The sequence below is a fragment of the Ostrinia nubilalis genome, chromosome 20 (genome assembly GCF_963855985.1).
Source record: "Ostrinia nubilalis chromosome 20, ilOstNubi1.1, whole genome shotgun sequence".
In the NCBI taxonomy this organism is placed as follows: Eukaryota; Metazoa; Arthropoda; class Insecta; order Lepidoptera; family Crambidae; genus Ostrinia; species Ostrinia nubilalis.
This window is the reverse complement of record NC_087107.1, coordinates 10,822,648-10,841,489: the sequence shown is the minus strand read 5'-3', so window position 1 is coordinate 10,841,489 and position 18,842 is coordinate 10,822,648. Positions and strand designations below refer to the sequence as shown.

Genomic DNA, 18,842 nt, shown 5'->3' with positions numbered 1-18,842 from the left:
ATTTGCATATCGATTACAAAGGGATCGAAATTTTAGATGATATTGTACACCACAATATCAAGCTCTATAGGCTGTAAAGGAGCACATGTCTACACCATAACGTACTGTGTTAAAAGATAAAACTGTCATTCTTTATTTGACAATTTTGACATTGACATCTTTTTGTGCTTTGTGTTGTTTGCGTGCGTGTTGTGGTATTTATTTTTGTGTTATTTATTGATTACTTAAACATAAATGTGTACGTAGCGTACTTACGAGTTTATAATAAATTGTTCTAACATCAAGGATAGTTTATATTAGGCTTCGCCATGTCGGACGATGAGGTTATTCGGTTCGAAATCACCGACTATGATTTGGACAACGAATTCAATCCAAATAGAAGAGGAAGAGCTAAAAAAGAGCAACAGATCTACGGTACGTATTTCCTACAAGTATTCTAATATATAATTTAACATAAAACCTACATATCTTCCTATATCTCAGTCAAGTTTCTCTTCCATCGCTATTTGGTGTCTGGTAGTCTCCCCTGTGTTTTAGTAACGCTTGGCGTGTTATTAAAAAAGCAGGAACAAATTTTACCTTTATTTGCAACCTGAAGTGGTCATAAAAAGAATAAGGGCCCAGGTTTTTAGATTAAAATATTGTACCAACATGTTGCAATAAATAATTAACTATGATTATATGGTGCATACAACGTTGCAAAAGATCTGGTAGAACATTGTGAAATGTCTTTTTACAATTTTGACCAAGATTTTAAACCTATTTTAGTTGAAGAGAATATGGTTAAATAAAATAATTATGTTGGAAAACATGTTGAGAATTTAATTTTATGTTTTACAGGTGTGTGGGCTAAAGACAGCGATGAAGAGGACAATGAAGACAACATCAGACAGAGGACCCGCAAGCCCAAAGACTTCTCAGCGCCCATCGGGTTTGTTGCGGGAGGAGTGCAGCAGGCTGGCAAGAAGAAAGAGGAGAAAAAAGGTAACATACATTTATTATGAAGTTTATTAGTTTAAAAACATTAGTGAGCATACTCAAAAGATCAATCATGAAGATTGCTATTGTTCCTCTTATGGTAGAATTTTTCCTTTTTGACTACTGATAAACTTGTATACCTTTTTTAAAAGGCAGATAATCTGCATGCAATATATCTTATAATCTTATTGCAACATATCATACATATTACAAGCTTTTATTTACTTTCACATGTTATTACAATGATCTTATAAAACTCTCTTTTATTTTCTTCATTCAAGCTAGTTTGAAACCTAAACACTTCATAATAATAAGAGAAAAATCATCTGAATCTTATCATTATGCCTTTATTTAATGTGCCTTCAAAATTTATTAAAATTACTTGTGAAATAACAATTCTAATTCTTGTTACCTATTTCATTACAGAATTAGAACCATCAGACGCCTCAACTTCCCGTAAAAAAATCCCAATAGACAGTTCAGACGAAGATGAAACACCGAACCCTGATGAGAGAGACACAGCCGGTCTAAGACGGCAGGGGCAAGGCATGCGACCTGCAAACCTTGGAGGAAACATGGGCAACTGGGAGAAACACACCAAAGGCATCGGCGCCAAACTGCTGTTGCAGGTATGTGAAACATAAGCTGTGTGTTATATTTATAGTCTATTCAAAATAGCTTGATTAGAATGACAGCTGTCAAACGAATGGGACTAGTGCTGGGTATGTTTCGTACGGTTCACATAGATGTATCGATAAGTTTTCGAAAAAATGATATAAAAAAATGTACCCAATTTTTCTTCATATCTTTATTCATAAAAATGACAATTATAATTTAAATTTAAAGACAGTAAAATTTAAAATTCATGTCAAGGGTTTACAACCTAAGTCGTAGTCATTATCATCAGTGTTCTTCAGTGTTTTTTTCCTCTCGCTAGAGGGCGGTGGGCATCTCTTCTAGAGCAACGGTGCTATGAATACCCAAAAAATTACCGGTGATTAATTTCCGATGTTTGATTATTTAAGAATGAAATGTTTTTTGGTTTTTAATAGTGAACATTTAGAAAAACGTATAACTTGACTTAAATATGTTAATAAATTAGTTAGAAAAAATTATATGACATTTGTCGATATGTCCCATCACTAACATTTTTGTAACTCGAGATAACCTTGTAGAGACGTCGTTAATACTCTAGCTTGATTTTTATAATTTCGAATTACTACTTATTGGTGTAATTTAACGCTGCATTTACACGAAATTAACATTTTTATTGGAAGCACTGTCGTCGAAAATATTGTTTGTAGGTCAGACGTGAATTATTTCTTGTCCGCCAATATTTAGCTCTCATTGATCGCTACTACAAAGTTATGTCGTTATAGCCTGACCAGGAACATAAAAACCCTCGCCATATTGCGGAAAACTAATGGTACTAATTTCTTTTAATGGCAACAGTAACTGAAAACTTCATTGTCATGTCACCTTGCATGTCAGTCTATTGCTGTCAAAGTGTAAACAAACTTTATTTTAAATGTGCTCAATTGATTTTGTGAATTAAATTGCTAAAATCTTTTTATAGTCGTGAAAGAAAAGTGGTTTACAATGTGTTAAAGTATTTGTCGAAGAGAAATACTAAGGGTTCGGACAATATTTTCATTGAATAATGTTTCCGACAAAGGTTGTCAAATTGACTGACATGTTTATCGCATAGTACAGTCCACTATGAAAATTAGCTGTGGTTTGTTTCAACTACCTATTTTAAAATTTTTTGTCACTTTCTAAGTGTTGAATTTTATGGAATTGGGAAAGAAGTACCGAGTTTGAAGCGTTCATGAGCAAACATTGCAGTTGAATATTCAAGTTCTGAATTTGATTATTGATGAATAATAAAATAAATCCTACTAGCTCGATTGATGGTTTCATTTAATTTATTTTAACCAGGTTACCTATAATAATATATTTTCGTTAATTTATGAAAATATCAAATTAGCCCGTAATCCTGAATCCTGATACATAAAGTTAGCCTATTAATTTAACACAGGTACGACTGTACTCAGTGTTGCACTATCAAATGCAATTGACGCGCCTCTATGCCAGGGTTTTTATGTTCCTGGTCAGGCTATACTTTTGATGGCAGGTGTCATTCTAATCAAGCTATATTGGATAGACTATAGATGTAAAATATGCTGAAAGAAATCATCATGTTTCAAAGACTGCAACTTATTTGACTTTGAAATTGGATTGTTTATGAAATTAAAGACCTAGGGGTTTATTACAAAATATTTTATACCCGTTAAACACTTGTTTAAATTGTCATTTAGTATGGAAATGAAAAATATAGTTAAAATGTTCAATAAGGCCCCTAATCTTTTGATTCTGAGAAAATACTTATGTAATTAGTATGTGATAAATAATAATAATAATAATAATTTATTTATTTCTCTCACAACATAAATTATGAAAAACATTTCTTATAATATATCTGTTAAAGTATAGATTGCATTGTGAGAGCTGGTGCCTATTGTAGATTTTAAGAAAATCTGTATTACAGGTCACCAGGCCCACTCTGCGGAATCTATTTTATTAAATAGTTATACATTTAAATAATTAGAAGATTCCTAGAGGTACAGAGTGTTGAGTTCTAATTAAATAGACAGGCTAAACAAAAAAATAAAATAAAAAATACCATAAAAATACAATGATATGAGAGTGTGAGTGTGTGTGTGTTTGAGCGTGTGTGTGGGTGTGTGTGTGAGCGTGTGTGTGGGTGTGTATGTAGATGAGTAATTGGTGTAAGGGCGTACTATTCCACGATATTGTCATAAAAACACAAGAATGGGGCTTTTCAGATAATGGGCAAGATGGGTCTATTTCGGGGAGCTTAGTAATCTCTCAGTATCTTCATAGTTGAGTGTGTTGAGATACTTAAGTAAGGCTTTTTTAGCACTGGATTTGTGAAGTGGGTACAAATCAAGTTTACTGTTTAATTTGTTGTACAAGTAGTTCCCTAGGAAGCAGTAATGCTTGAGGGGCTGACTCGTTCGGAAGCATTTAGATTTACAGACGGATCCCTTCCGTCGTTTATTTTTCATTAAATCAGGGGTGTATTCTAATTGCTGGTGCTTTTTGAGGACAGTGTTCAGCACAAATAACTGCCTGACAGTAGGTAATTCCCACTTCCTGTACAGATCAGTGGTAGGAAATCTAAAAGGGAGACCAGACGCAACCTTAAGTATCGCACGTTGCGCTCTTTCCGCCTCAATTAAGTGCGTCTTGGCCACGCCCCCCCAAGATGTAATGCAGTATTCGATTAGAGACTGGCATAATGCGTAGTACACCATTTTAATTGTCCGACGATCGGCGATTGTAGAGGTACAAGTACATAATAATATTAAAGGTTATTTAATCCGTTATAATCCCTTTAATCCGTTATAATCCCTAGTACTATCTGTTGTTATTCTTATGAAAAAGAATAAAGACAGATTTTTCTCCATAGCATTTAAAATGCCCCTAGAATTTTATGAAATAAAATGACTTCTTATTTTAACAGATGGGTTACCAACCAGGCAAGGGTCTGGGTAAAGACCTGCAGGGCATATCAGCTCCCGTGGAGGCCACAGTCAGGAAAGGCAGAGGTGCCATTGGAGCTTATGGACCAGAAAAGGCTGCTGTAAGTATTAATAATTTTTATTTATGCTAAGTTTTAATCCTAATATACTTGCCTAAATTAGATGAGACTTAATACATAAAATGTTAATAGTATGTAATTTCGTTCCGATATTTTAGAGGTTTGACAAAAGATATCTTTACACAAAAAAAACATACAATCTCTTTATTACATTAAACTATGGAGTAAGTTTGACCAGTAGGTCTAAGAAAACGAAAACGATAATATTTGAGACGACAACAACGCAGAAAAATTGTATTGTTTTTCAGACAAAAGCGAGCTGCGAAAGCGTAAAATCAATTGACAGCTTTTTTCCTTTTTTTTCTTTTTTTTATATAAATTTATCAAATCGGCCAGTATTAAGCATGGATGTATTAAACAAACTATAAAGTTAAAACTTTTTATACTTCTTCAAACAGCTCAAAGCCAAGAAAGAAGAAGAGCGCCGTTTGAAAGAGAAAGAAGAACAGGAGAAAGGGACAACAGAAAAGGCATACAACTGGAAGAAATCCCACAAAGGGCGGTACTTCTACAGGGACGCCGCTGACGTCATACAGGAGGGGAAACCAACTTTGCACACTATTGCCACGTAAGATGATTTAGTTTTGTTTACTACATATTTCTAATAGATTCATGAAAGCTGTTGTTGTATTCGGTATTTGAGCTTACCAGTTGGCGCTTCCAGCGAACTTTGGCGCCAACTGGTGAACGCAAATGCGAAAAACAAATTGCATTAGTCAACTACTAAAAAGAAAAGAAGATTAGCAATTTTTATTTCGCAGATTACTAATAGTCCCGATAACCCCTCGTGCTAAGCTAAATAAGCTTGTGTTAGGACTGGTTTCACCATAATAGTCCAGCGGCGGTGGGGTTCGAATCCGCGTTACAAATACTTATTACATATATATTTTTTTATTATTTAACTCTAACAAAAAAAAAACAGTTCAAAAGTGGCATTAAACTAATTTTTATTCTTTATTCCCATCACAGGAGCGAGTTATCCCGCGTGCCCGTAATCGACATGACAGGCCGCGAGACGCGCGTGCTAAGCGGCTACCACGCGCTACGAGCCGCCGCGCCGCGTTTCGAACACGAACCTCGGAGGAAGTGCAGCAACTTTACCGCGCCACAGCTGGCTCATAACCTGGCTCTGATGCTGGACTGCTGCGAACAGGTAACTGAAGAAATATTTTGAATTTATTTGAAATGTAAGACCAGTTGGCGCCTCTGTCGAACTTCTTCGATGAAGGCGCCAACTGGTCTTTTACAAACTTTGCCGATTTCTCTATCTCTTTAAAAAAAGAAAAGGAAAAATTTATGTATCTGTATATGTATGTATGTATGTAGGTATATGTATCTTAAATATTATATCAATTAAAAATTTAACTTCAATTTTAACTTTTACCCTTCTACCTCTACCTTCGCACTCACAGCTTTCTGCATAACCCAGGGGTCGACTGGCTGAGAATGCTCAAATAGCATTAAGTCCACCTTTTGTACTATTTTATTGTGCAATAAAGTTTTATAATAAAATGGCTACAATAATTATTAACAACAATACATTGGTACAATAGTTGTGTGCTATACAATTAACATAGACAGTGAGAGACTGGGTTATATTACTAAATAGTTACTAGTTAGATGGCCTATACTACAGAGCACCAGCTCTCACCTCTCAATGACGTTAATTTTATTAAGTTAGTAATTTCACAGATTCAATTTCAGAATCTCTTCTTACTATTCAAGGTATTATGAAGATAAACTCCTGTTTACTGTAATCTGCAAGCCTTGCCGTTTGTATAATTTATATTAAAAATAATTTACTTGTTACAGGATATCATCCAAAACGCCCGCGAACTCCAATCGGCAGAAGACGAGATTGTAGTCCTAGAGCGGGATCTAGAAGAGTGCGACGGGAAGTTAAAAGAGCAGGACGAAGTGATCGGCAAAGTGCAGGGAATTATAGAGAGAGTGCAAGCGCTGAACAGGCCCGATGTGTCGTTGGAGACTGCTCACGATGTGCTGGCTGATTTGAAGGTATGATACAGTCTTTATTTTAAGAATTACTTCAAATTTTGTTGAACTAAAGTTGTGTTATTTCAATTGATCTGTATTTGGTTTACCAGGCGTCAATGAGGGCTATCGTATTTTTTCTTACCAATTGGCGCCACTTTAGAGTAAAGGTTTTGTCACTCGCTACTGGCTAAGACAGTGGCGCCAACTGGTGAGCGTTGGAGCGGTAGGGGAACTGTCGCATAGCACTCATTAGGATGGCGCCACTGTAGAGTTAGGTTCTGCCACTCGCCACTCGTCAACTGTTAAGTATAAAAACGATAGCCCGCCCTCATTGGGTCTACTAAACTTATGTGCTACATGCTACAATTCTATACAAGTTAAAAATAATATAGTAATTCGACTAGTGAAACAGTATAAGCCGTGTACTGTAATTTTCTACAATCTAGGATAAAATTGCCTAAAATCAAAAAAGTTTCCATGCCTTACAAACATTTCAATTTCAGAACTGTACGTTTAATTTTAAAACTATTTTTTTTCCACAGGACGCCTACCCAACCGAGTACGACATGTTCGGCCTCGGCACCATAGCTGGAAACCTCGTCAGTCCGCTGCTGAGCGCGCTGCTGGCGACATGGCAACCCTTAGAGAACCCTGAGGACCCTATACCGACCTTCCTGAAGTGGAAGAAGCTGCTGACGGACGAAGCGTACAACAGTCTGCTGTGGCAACACTACGTGCCACATATTAGTACTGCTGCAGAGTAAGTTATTTTATTTAAGTATATTTACGAGTATATCCGTTGTCTGGTACCCATAGTAAAAACTTTTCTTTGATTACTTACTACATTTGGGACTAGATGGCGCGGTGTAAAAATTTCCAAGAATATTTAATTTTCCAATCAACTGATAGTCGCGAGGTATGCAATAAAAAATTTTGCTATTTCATAATTTGTTCTTAGGCTGTAGTAAAGTACTTCTAATAAAATCGTCTATAAGTAGTTTTCGTTCGTTAATACCTGTGCGATAAAAATTCACCAGTTGGCGTTATTGACGAGTGGCAAAACCTTATTCGTTAGAGGCGCCAACTGGTGACTATAATTTCAATAGTCGTATCGTTAAAAGCGCTCACCAATTGGCGTCAATTTTATAGCCCTAGCAAGTAAAGCAGCAAATGATATGATCGTACTTATCAATGGTGCCAACTGAGAAGTGCAAGCAAATGCCTTTATTTCGTGCACATCGCGTCAGTATTACCCAGGAACAAAAGGCTTCAATACTCAAAAATCTACTGCAATAGAGGTGGTATGGTAACTGATACTAGATAAACTGCCTTAGTTACTTGGATTAAAGTTCATTATTCCATTGTTCCAGAGCATGGAACCCTCGCATCCCAGGCCCGATGCTCCGCGCTCTAACCAGCTGGTCGGCAGCGTGTCCCGAATGGGTGCTCTCAGCTACGGCGTCCCGCTACATAGTCCCGAAGATATTAGCGGCGGTCCGCGCGTGGGACCCGACGGGGGACACGCAACCGCTGCACCAGTGGATACTGCCGTGGCACGATTTGGCTGGTAAGTTTATTAATCAACTAGCGGCTGCCTGCGATTACGTACGCGTGGCCCCCTTTTTACTCCCTTAGGGGTGAAGTTTCATAAATTCTGTTCTTAGTGGATGTCAACACCCTATAAGAAACCTACCTGCCAAATTTCAAGTTTGTAGATGTTTCTGAAATTTCGGGGTTATCAAGGAAGTGCTTCATGAGCTCTTTTAAACGGTACTAATAAAATAGGTTACAGAATAAACTGGATCTATCCGAAAATTCAATGTTTCCAGCTTCCAGTGTTTACCTCAGTCAGTGCCTGAGGTATGAGAGTGGCACGGCGCACGGGAGGGGGTTTTTGAGGCGTTACACTAATAATAATAATAATAAAAATGTTTTATTTGACAAAAAAGGCGACATCACATTAAAATTTACACAAATTACAAAAAGAAAAACATTGTGCCCTGCTGTCAAATAGGGGCCCGCTCAGCATTAATCGGGGCACGCCGTGGGAATGCCTCGACACTGATTTTCAGCGGGTCCCTTGACGTTGCTGCGCCCAACCGCCGAAGGAGAAGCACTCCGTAAAGTGCCTGTCTGTCGGCGGGAACACGCAAATAGGAGGGCAGCAAAGGGGGGGCATACAGGCAGTCAATATTAACATTACAGATTATATTTCAGATTTGTATGCTATGTCACGTTATAATATGTCAATGTCACCTTTCCAGTGTCGCTCCTTGACTGAGTTAAGCTTTAGAATATAGTTGTGATAGTTATAGTTTTTGCAATTCACGAAGGCGAGTGAGCTTTACTTGTGTGTACATGTACATGCACATAACGATAGTGTAATGTCTATCAAAACTTTTGAAAAACGAACAGTAGCGAGTCACCACACATGTATAGCTCACTTGCCTTCGTGAATTGCAACAACTACACTCATGCTTTGATTACACGTATCGAGCAAACGGGCGTGACAGTGCTCTCAGCTGAGTACTCGGTGTGTATGAACATTACGCCGAGTGCTCGGCCGAGTACTCGGTGTGTATGAACATTACGCCGAGTGCTCGGTGTGTATGAACATTACGCCGAGTGCTCTCGGCCGAGTACTCGGTGTGTATGAACATTACGCCGAGTGCTCGGCCGAGTACTCGGTGTGTATGAACATTACGCCGAGTGCTCGGCCGAGTACTCGGCCGAGTACTCGGTGTGTATGAACATTACGCCGAGTGCTCGGTGTGTATGAACATTACGCCGAGTGCTCTCGGCCGAGTACTCGGTGTGTATGAACATTACGCCGAGTGCTCGGCCGAGTACTCGGTGTGTATGAACATTACGCCGAGTGCTCGGCCGAGTACTCGGTGTGTATGAACATTACGCCGAGTGCTCGGCCGAGTACTCGGTGTGTATGAACATTACGCCGAGTGCTCGGTGTGTATGAACATTACGCCGAGTGCTCTCGGCCGAGTACTCGGTGTGTATGAACATTACGCCGAGTGCGCTCGGCCGAGTTTTTTGGCGAGACGGATACTCGACGAATCACCCAATGAGGGCTATCGTTTTAGCGCTCACCAGTTAGCGCCACTGTAGAGTAAGGTCCTGTCACTTGCTAGTAGCGAAGACAGTGGCACCAACTGGTGAGCGCTAAAGTGGTACGAGGACTATCGCATTTGCACTCATCAAGATGGCGCCACTGTAGAGTAAAGTCCTGTCAATCGCCAGGGGTGCCAACTGTTAAGTATAAAAACGATAGCCCTCATTAATTAGCGTATTTTCTCGGTTGACGTCGCTAACAGCGATCCTATTGATTTACTATTGATAGCCATAACGCACGCGGGCTGCACGATTTAGTTTGGCCGAACTTGACTTATGGTCCTATGTCCCGTAGGTGGGGTAGTGAAACTGGTTACTGATCCTGAAAGTGCTTCACGAGCTGTATCCAATGGTACCAATAATAGGTTACAAAATAAACTGGATCTATCTGAAAATTCAACGTTTCCAGCCTCCATACATTTAGTAAAACCACATTATATTAAAAACTATACAAGATATCCAAAAACTGGTTACTGATCCTGAAAGTGCTTCTCGAGCTCTATCCAACGGTACCAATAGAATAGAATAGAATAGAATTTCTTTATTGCGGTAAATGTGGTACAAAGTAGTGATAAACAATGAATGTTCGTTTCACACATCTAACCAACGACAATTGGCATGCAACATACAGTGAAACAGAAAGCACACAATTATGTCCAAATAAATAAGTCTCTAAGACTATAAAAATTCAACTAAAATAATTAATTAATTAACAATGATGATATTATACATTCAATAATAATAAACAAAATACATTTCGATTAAAAAAATAATAATAATAATAATAGAAAAACAGTGTCAATTTCTTTAAAATTTGCAATTAATAAATTCATTTATGCTATAAAACATTTGTCGCTTAACAATTTATAAAGCTGGTATTTAAATTGCTTAGTGGGTAAGTCCTTCATTGCGTCCGGAAGTTTATTGTACAGTTTTATAGACATAAAGTAGCAATGATAAGTTATAAAATAAACTGGATCTATCCGAAAATTCAATGTTACCAGCTTCCATACATTTAGTACTGCCACAGTCATGGCACTCATGTCTTGATAATATTATAGCAAGTAAAGCTTAAAACCAATGTTTTCCTTGAATAATTTTAAATAAGTTTGTTTATTATTAATACTAAAAAAAATTAACACTTATAATATTGTGTGGCTGGCATAGTGGCATACATTTAGTATGGAGACTGAAAACATTGAATTTTCGGATGGATCCAGTTAATTCTGTAACCTATTACTGATATCGTTTGAAAGAGCTCGTGAAGCACTTTCAGGATCAGTAATCAGTTTTTCGATATCTTGTATAGTTTAGAAATAATCGAGTGAGATCACTTATCGTTTCCACCCTGTATAATTTGGCCGAAGCTTAAATATTTTTCCTCCATCCAGGCGAAGCCCTAGCCCGCGGCACCTACCCAGCGATCCGCTCGCGGCTCGCCACCGCGCTCGGCGCCTGGCACCCCGCCGACGCGTCCGCGCGGACCCTGCTCGCCGCCTGGCGCGCCGCCTGGGGCGGAGCCCTAACCGCCATGCTGCACCAGCACGTCGTGCCCAAGCTGGACCACTGCCTGCAGCACGCGCCGCTCGACCTGCTGGGCGGCAGCAACAGTGAGTATACGAAAGTACTGCAACTGTACTGTGTCACTGTAACTGTACTGTGTCACTGTAACTGTACTGTACGGTACTCGGCGGCAGTAACAGTGAGTGTATACCCCGCCCGCAGCTAAAGCCCGGTCCGTGAGCACGTAGAATCCCGTCCAATGACCCCAAGCTACCCATCCTTATCGCTCGCGCGTAATTATGTTGCTATCGTGCTCGCACACTCACTGCGGGTGCCAGACGCACAGTCGCGACTGCAATAAAATTACGCGCGAGCGATAAGGATGGTTAGCTAGGGGTCATTGGACAAAATTCTACGTGCTCACGGACCGGGCTTTAGCAGAGGCGAGCCGCCATGCTGCACCAGCACGTCGTGCCCAAGCTGGACCACTGCCTGCAGCACGCGCCGCTGGACCTGCTCGGCGGCAGCAACAGTGAGTATACGAAAGTACTGTAACTGTACTGTGTCACTGTAATTGTACTGTGTCTCGGTTACTGTACTGTATTACGATAACTGTACTGGCGCGCGGCCTGGGGCGGCGCCCTAACCGCCATGCTGCACCAGCACGTCGTGCCCAAGCTGGACCACTGCCTGCAGCACGCGCCGCTGGACCTGCTCGGCGGCAGCAACAGTGAGTATACGAAAGTACTGTAACTGTACTGTATTACTGTAATTGTACTGTGTCACTGTAACTGTACTGTACGGTACTCGGCGGCAGCAACAGTGAGTATATGCCCCGCCCGCAGCTAAAGCCCGGTCCGTGAGCACGTAGAATTTTGTCCAATGACCCCTAGCTACCCATCCTTATCGCTCGCGCGTAATTATGTTGCTATCGTGCTCGCACACTCACTGCGGGTGCCAGACGCACAGTCGCGTGGTTGAAGAATGGTTAGCTAGGGGTCATTGGACAAAATTCTACGTGCTCACGGACCGGGCTTTAGCAGCGGCGAGCCGCCATGCTGCACCAGCACGTCGTGCCCAAGCTGGACCACTGCCTGCAGCACGCGCCGCTGGACCTGCTCGGCGGCAGCAACAGTGAGTATACGAAAGTACTGTAACTGTACTGTATTACTGTAATTGTACTGTGTCACTGTAACTGTACTGTACGGTACTCGGCGGCAGCAACAGTGAGTATATGCCCCGCCCGCAGCTAAAGCCCGGTCCGTGAGCACGTAGAATTTTGTCCAATGACCCCTAGCTACCCATCCTTATCGCTCGCGCGTAATTATGTTGCTATCGTGCTCGCACACTCACTGCGGGTGCCAGACGCACAGTCGCGTGGTTGAAGAATGGTTAGCTAGGGGTCATTGGACAAAATTCTACGTGCTCACGGACCGGGCTTTAGCAGCGGCGAGCCGCCATGCTGCACCAGCACGTCGTGCCCAAGCTGGACCACTGCCTGCAGCACGCGCCGCTCGACCTGCTCGGCGGCAGCAACAGTGAGTGTACACGGGTGTTACTTCGATAGTGAGTGTAGTGGAAGTTTTCAAATCAAATCAAATCAAATCAAATTTCTTTATTTGCGTAATTCCAGGTTTATAAATGGAAAGAGTGGACTGTATGAAATTAATTATTCTATTCGGTATAAATTTACAAGGTTATCGAGACCGTTTTATGCAAAGTCGTTGAAGAGAGTGCGTCAGGATCGTCTTCTTAGATGTTCGCTCGCGAACCGAACATTGCTCGTTCGTTCGCCGAACGCTCGCCGCTCCCTCCGGTCACGCCGCCCGCGGGCAATGTCCGTGAGTAGACAACGGGTGTACTGTAATTGTGTCACTGTAACTGTACTGTATTACTGTAACTGTACTGTGTTACTGTAGCTGTACTGTGTCACTGTTACTGTACTGTATTACGATAACTGTACTGGCGCGCGACTTAGCAGCACTAGTAATAAAATAACCGTAATACAGTAGTAATAGCCGCCATGCTGCACCAGCACGTCGTGCCCAAGCTGGACCACTGCCTGCAGCACGCGCCGCTCGACCTACTCGGCGGCAGCAACAGTGAGTATATGAAAGTACTGTAATTGTACTGTGTTACTGTAACTGTACTGTGTCACTGTAACTGTACTGTACGGTACTCGGCGGCAGCAACAGTGAGTGTACACCCCGCCCGCAGCTAAAGCCTGGTCCGTGAGCACGTAGAATTTTGTTCAATGACCCCTAGCTACCCATCCTTATCGCTCGCGCGTAATTATGTTGCTATCGTGCTCGCACACTCACTGCGGGTGCCAGACGCACAGTCGCGACAGCAATAAAATTACGCGCGGGCGATAAGGATGGTTAGCTAGGGGTCATTGGACAAAATTCTACGTGCTCACGGACCGGGCTTTAGCAGAGGCGAGCCGCCATGCTGCACCAGCACGTCGTGCCCAAGCTGGACCACTGCCTGCAGCACGCGCCGCTGGACCTACTCGGCGGCAGCAACAGTGAGTATACACGGGCGTACTGTAACTGTACTGTATTACTGTAACTGTACTGTGTTACTGTAGCTGTACTGTGTCACTGTTACTGTACTGTATTACGATAACTGTACTGGCGCGCGACTTAGCAGCACTAGTAATAAAATAACCGTAATACAGTAGTAATAGCCGCCATGCTGCACCAGCACGTCGTGCCCAAGCTGGACCACTGCCTGCAGCACGCGCCGCTGGACCTGCTCGGCGGCAGCAACAGTGAGTATACGAAAGTACTGTAACTGTACTGTGTCACTGTAACTGTACTGTGTCACTGTAACTGTACTGTGTTACTGTACTGTATTTCTATAACTGTACCGTGTTACTGTAACTGTACTGTGTCACTGTAATTGTACTGTGTCACTGTAACTGTACTGTGTCTCTGTAACTGTACTGTATTACGATAACTGTACTGGCGCGCGACTTAGCAACACTAGTAATAACCGTAATACAGTAGTAATAGCCGCCATACTGCACCAGCACGGCGTGCCCAAGCTGGACCACTGCCTGCAGCACGCGCCGCTGGACCTACTCGGCGGCAGCAACAGTGAGTATACACGGGCGTACTGTAACTGTACTGTATTACTGTAACTGTACTGTGTTACTGTAGCTGTACTGTGTCACTGTTACTGTACTGTATTACGATAACTGTACTGGCGCGCGACTTAGCAGCACTAGTAATAAAATAACCGTAATACAGTAGTAATAGCCGCCATGCTGCACCAGCACGTCGTGCCCAAGCTGGACCACTGCCTGCAGCACGCGCCGCTGGACCTGCTCGGCGGCAGCAACAGTGAGTATACGAAAGTACTGTAACTGTACTGTGTCACTGTAACTGTACTGTGTCACTGTAACTGTACTGTGTTACTGTACTGTATTTCTATAACTGTACCGTGTTACTGTAACTGTACTGTGTCACTGTAATTGTACTGTGTCACTGTAACTGTACTGTGTCTCTGTAACTGTACTGTATTACGATAACTGTACTGGCGCGCGACTTAGCAACACTAGTAATAACCGTAATACAGTAGTAATAGCCGCCATACTGCACCAGCACGGCGTGCCCAAGCTGGACCACTGCCTGCAGCACGCGCCGCTGGACCTACTCGGCGGCAGCAACAGTGAGTGTACACCCCGCCCGCAGCTAAAGCCCGGTCCGTGAGCACGTAGAATTTTATTCAATGACCCCTAGCTACCCATCCTTATCGCTCGCGCGTAATTATGTTGCTATCGTGCTCGCACACTCACTGCGGGTGCCAGACGCACAGTCGCGACAGCAATAAAATTACGCGCGAGCGATAAGGATGGTTAGCTAGGGGTCATTGGACAAAATTCTACGTGCTCACGGACCGGGCTTTAGCAGAGGCGAGCCGCCATGCTGCACCAGCACGTCGTGCCCAAGCTGGACCACTGCCTGCAGCACGCGCCGCTCGAGCTGCTCGGCGGCAGCAACAGTGAGTATACACGGGTGTACTGTAACTGTACTGTGTGACTGTACCTGCACTGTGTCACTGTAACTTTGAAGGTTCTTAGAATAATATAAGTTACTTACTTTTTAAAAATTTAAAATATTCATCTTGACATTTTCACCAGTTGGCGCCACTGACTAGTAATGCCACTGTCATAAAACTATAGCGCCAACTGGTGAGCGCTATCGCATTGGCAATAACTGAATTGGCGCCACTGTCGAAAAAGATCGTATCACTCCCCAGTGGCGCCAACTGGTAAGCGCAATTAAAAAACCCTCAATAATAAAGACTAAATTAATTATACCAAGTTTCCAATATAGACTAAGAGCTAGTGAACGCCAGACCTACGTCATTTTATAAAATCAGATTTTATAGTATAACGTAAGTCTAACTTTTACGGTGGCTTTTTCTGTATATTCAATAGACTGTAATTCTATTAACGTTATACATTAAATCTGATTTTTATGTGTAATGTTTGGACAATAATTAGAACTAATTAGTAGTATTTTCCCCAACAGCCAGACATTTTTGACAGTTCCAACTCCTTGTCAGACAGTTTTTTAGGGTAGCTCCCAAAGCCACCATGACCCAAACTTCATAATTCACCAACATTATATTCTATATCCGGAGCATACGCTGATAAACTTTCAGCTTTTATGAAATGACGTAGGTCTGGCGTTCACTAGCTCTTAGTCTAATACATAACCTTTTCGTCTTGTCCGCAGCGGCTTGGCTATAGTGCGTGGACTGGCTGGAGTTGCTAGGGGCGCCAACTAGTGAGCGCAATTAGGAAGCCCTTAATTAATTATATCTAGTTTCCAATACATAACCTTTTCGTCTTGTCCGCAGCGGCCTGGCTATGGTGCGTGGACTGGCTGGAGTTGCTAGGAGCGCCAACTGTGGCGGCCATAGCGTCGCGCGCGCTACTACCGCGCTGGCTCGCCGCGTTGGCCGCTTGGCTCAATACCAACCCGCCTCACGCTACCGTGCTTACCTCGTATACTGATTTTAAGGTGAGTCATTGTATATCATCATCATCATCTCAGCTATAGGACATCCACTGCTGAACATAGGCCTCCCCAAATGCTTTCCATGTTGCAAGATTGGTAGCGGCCTGCGTTCAGCGCCTTCCTGATACCATTATAATGTCGTCGGTTCACCTTATGGGTTCCAGTATGCTGCCTCCTCTGCTCCACCCCAGAATCTTGCTGCCCTATCGGCCGTCAGTTCTGCGTACTATGTGACTTGCCCAATGCGGGTTTTCGCGATTGAAAAATCCGCCAGATGGCAATACGTAGACGCGAGGTCCAAATGCTGCGTGATTGGTGGATTTTGACATATCTGTCAATGTCATGTCCAAAATAACCAATCATGCAGCATTTGGACCTCGCGTCTACGTATTGCCATCTGGCGGATTTTTCAATCGCGAAAACCCTCATTGCCATTGCTACTTCAGCTTGCTAATCCGTCGGGCTATGTCAGCGACTTTAGTTCGTTTACGGAGTCATATATCACGGGACTAATCTGATATCTTTCCTAGCATTGCAACTCAGAATTGCAGATTAGTATCTATACAGGGTATAGACAGTATCTAGTTTGCTAGTTTGGCCTCCAATGAAACCCAACTAGAGAAGGTTTAGTAATCCCAGCTGATAGCTTGCTATCTTGGAACCCAAAGAATTTAATTAGAAGAATAATAGGAGTTCGAAATATAATATCGACTTCGTAGATCATTATGTCGAATAGAATATCTTTCTTTACCAAAGCATGTGGCCTAGTGTCTGTAGCGGCCATAGAATACAGCGCGCGTTATCTCACACTGACAAACGAAACCTAATCTATACTAATATTATAAAGCTAAAGAGTTTGTTTGTTTACTTGAACGCGCTAATCTCCGGAACTACTGGTCCGATTTGAAAAAATATTACAGTGTTAGATAGCCCATTAATCGAGGAAGGCTATAGGCTATACAACATCACGCTACGATCAATAGAAGCAGAGCAATAATGAAAAATGTTGCGAAAACGGGTTTTCACGCATACGAAGTCGCGGGCACAGCTAGTTTTAACATATCCAGCGTCCCAGTTGTTTTCTGTTTTAATTCCTGCTCCAATTTATGCTAAATTCTAACAATTTTATTATTTCACACAGAAAATGTTCCCCGAAGAAGTCTTAAAAGAGCCAGCGGTGCGTGACGCGTTCCGAAAAGCACTGGACATGTTGAACCGAAGCACTGACATAGACTCCGTCGAACCGCCGCCCCCGCCGCGTTTCACCTCAGAACCGAAGGAAACTTCCAGAATCGCCGACGTTCTGGCCTCAACCACCCAGCAGAAAAGCTTCTCGGAGCTTCTAGAAGCGAGGTGCTTAGAACGCGGAGTGACGTTGGTCCCCATAGCTGGAAAGTCCAGGGAAGGCAGGCCGCTGTATAGGGTAGGGAATATGCAGTGCTATGTGATCAGAAACGTTGTTATGTACTCGGCAGATAACGGGCGGACTTTCGGCCCGATTAGTATGGATAGATTGTTAAGTTTAGCTGAGGATTGATGAATAAATATAATTTAGAAAAACTTGACTTTTATTCTTTTCAATTATGAGCTAGCTAGTGTGATAAGATCTATGGTAACATAATAAAGATTTAAAAATATTCTAGTTTTTATGTCCACTCGGTCGCCAGTTGGCGCCCCTGACAAGAAAGGTTAGGTATGTCATTCGATAGTGGCGCCAACTGGTGAACACTTACAATAGTATACAACCACACTACTGTAGCACGGTATAACTAACTGCAGAGTTAAGAGATTAGGTGAATTCCATTTACGATCTTTGATACTTGGAATAGCGTTATTTTACCTTCTAAAAAAAGAAATGGGTGTCTAAAATTATAAATGAAATTAATAAATACAACTGCAACGATAAATTTATTAAAACACGAACAAAATGCGATTAAAAATCAGCTAAGACTACACTACTACATAGCATGCAATCTACGTATATTACATTACGTATTTCGAGTTAGGTACTTTGTTACTGTTAGTTACATTTAAAAATACTATGGCATAACATAAATGGCACTATTTTGTATTTGGCAAGAAACATTTGAATTAAATCTTAATAATTATTGAACACTTTATATTTGGAATTCATTTGAACAAACAATATTATAGTTTCTAAAGCCCGGTCTTGCTGTCGCGACTGTGCGACGGGCGCCCGCAGTGAGTGTGCGAACGCAACAGCAACATAATTACGCACGAGCGATAAGGATGGGTAGCTTGGGGTCATTGGACAACATTCTACGTGCTCGGCGACCAGACTATACCATTAAGTTTTTGTTCTGTTTTCTGTTAATAAGTCACTTGACTTTCCCCCACCCAGGTACAAAATAGCAGTAATTAATTATTATAGTTCTAATAAGTAGAGGTACCTACCTAGTTAGTACAATACAATTGACTGATTAAAATACTATTGATTTGTTTAAGGTACAAGTAGCAGCGGTCAAAAAACCACATTGACTCAATACTTATTTTGTACAAAG

The 18,842-nt window shown here is 41.8% G+C and overlaps 1 protein-coding gene across 1 annotated transcript; it reads left to right on the top strand.

The window, feature by feature from the left end:
* Positions 1-163: 163 nt before the first annotated feature.
* On the top strand, positions 164-17,880 carry LOC135081647 (septin-interacting protein 1). Its single transcript, XM_063976405.1, has 12 exons — positions 164-414; positions 841-984; positions 1,405-1,607; positions 4,526-4,645; positions 5,062-5,231; positions 5,633-5,816; positions 6,476-6,679; positions 7,201-7,418; positions 8,029-8,225; positions 11,176-11,394; positions 16,160-16,323; positions 17,462-17,880. The coding sequence occupies exons 1-12, from the start codon at positions 309-311 to the stop codon at positions 17,855-17,857; spliced, it is 2,325 nt and encodes a 774-aa protein (XP_063832475.1). The 5' UTR covers positions 164-308; the 3' UTR covers positions 17,858-17,880.
* The last annotated feature ends 962 nt before the right edge of the window (positions 17,881-18,842 follow it).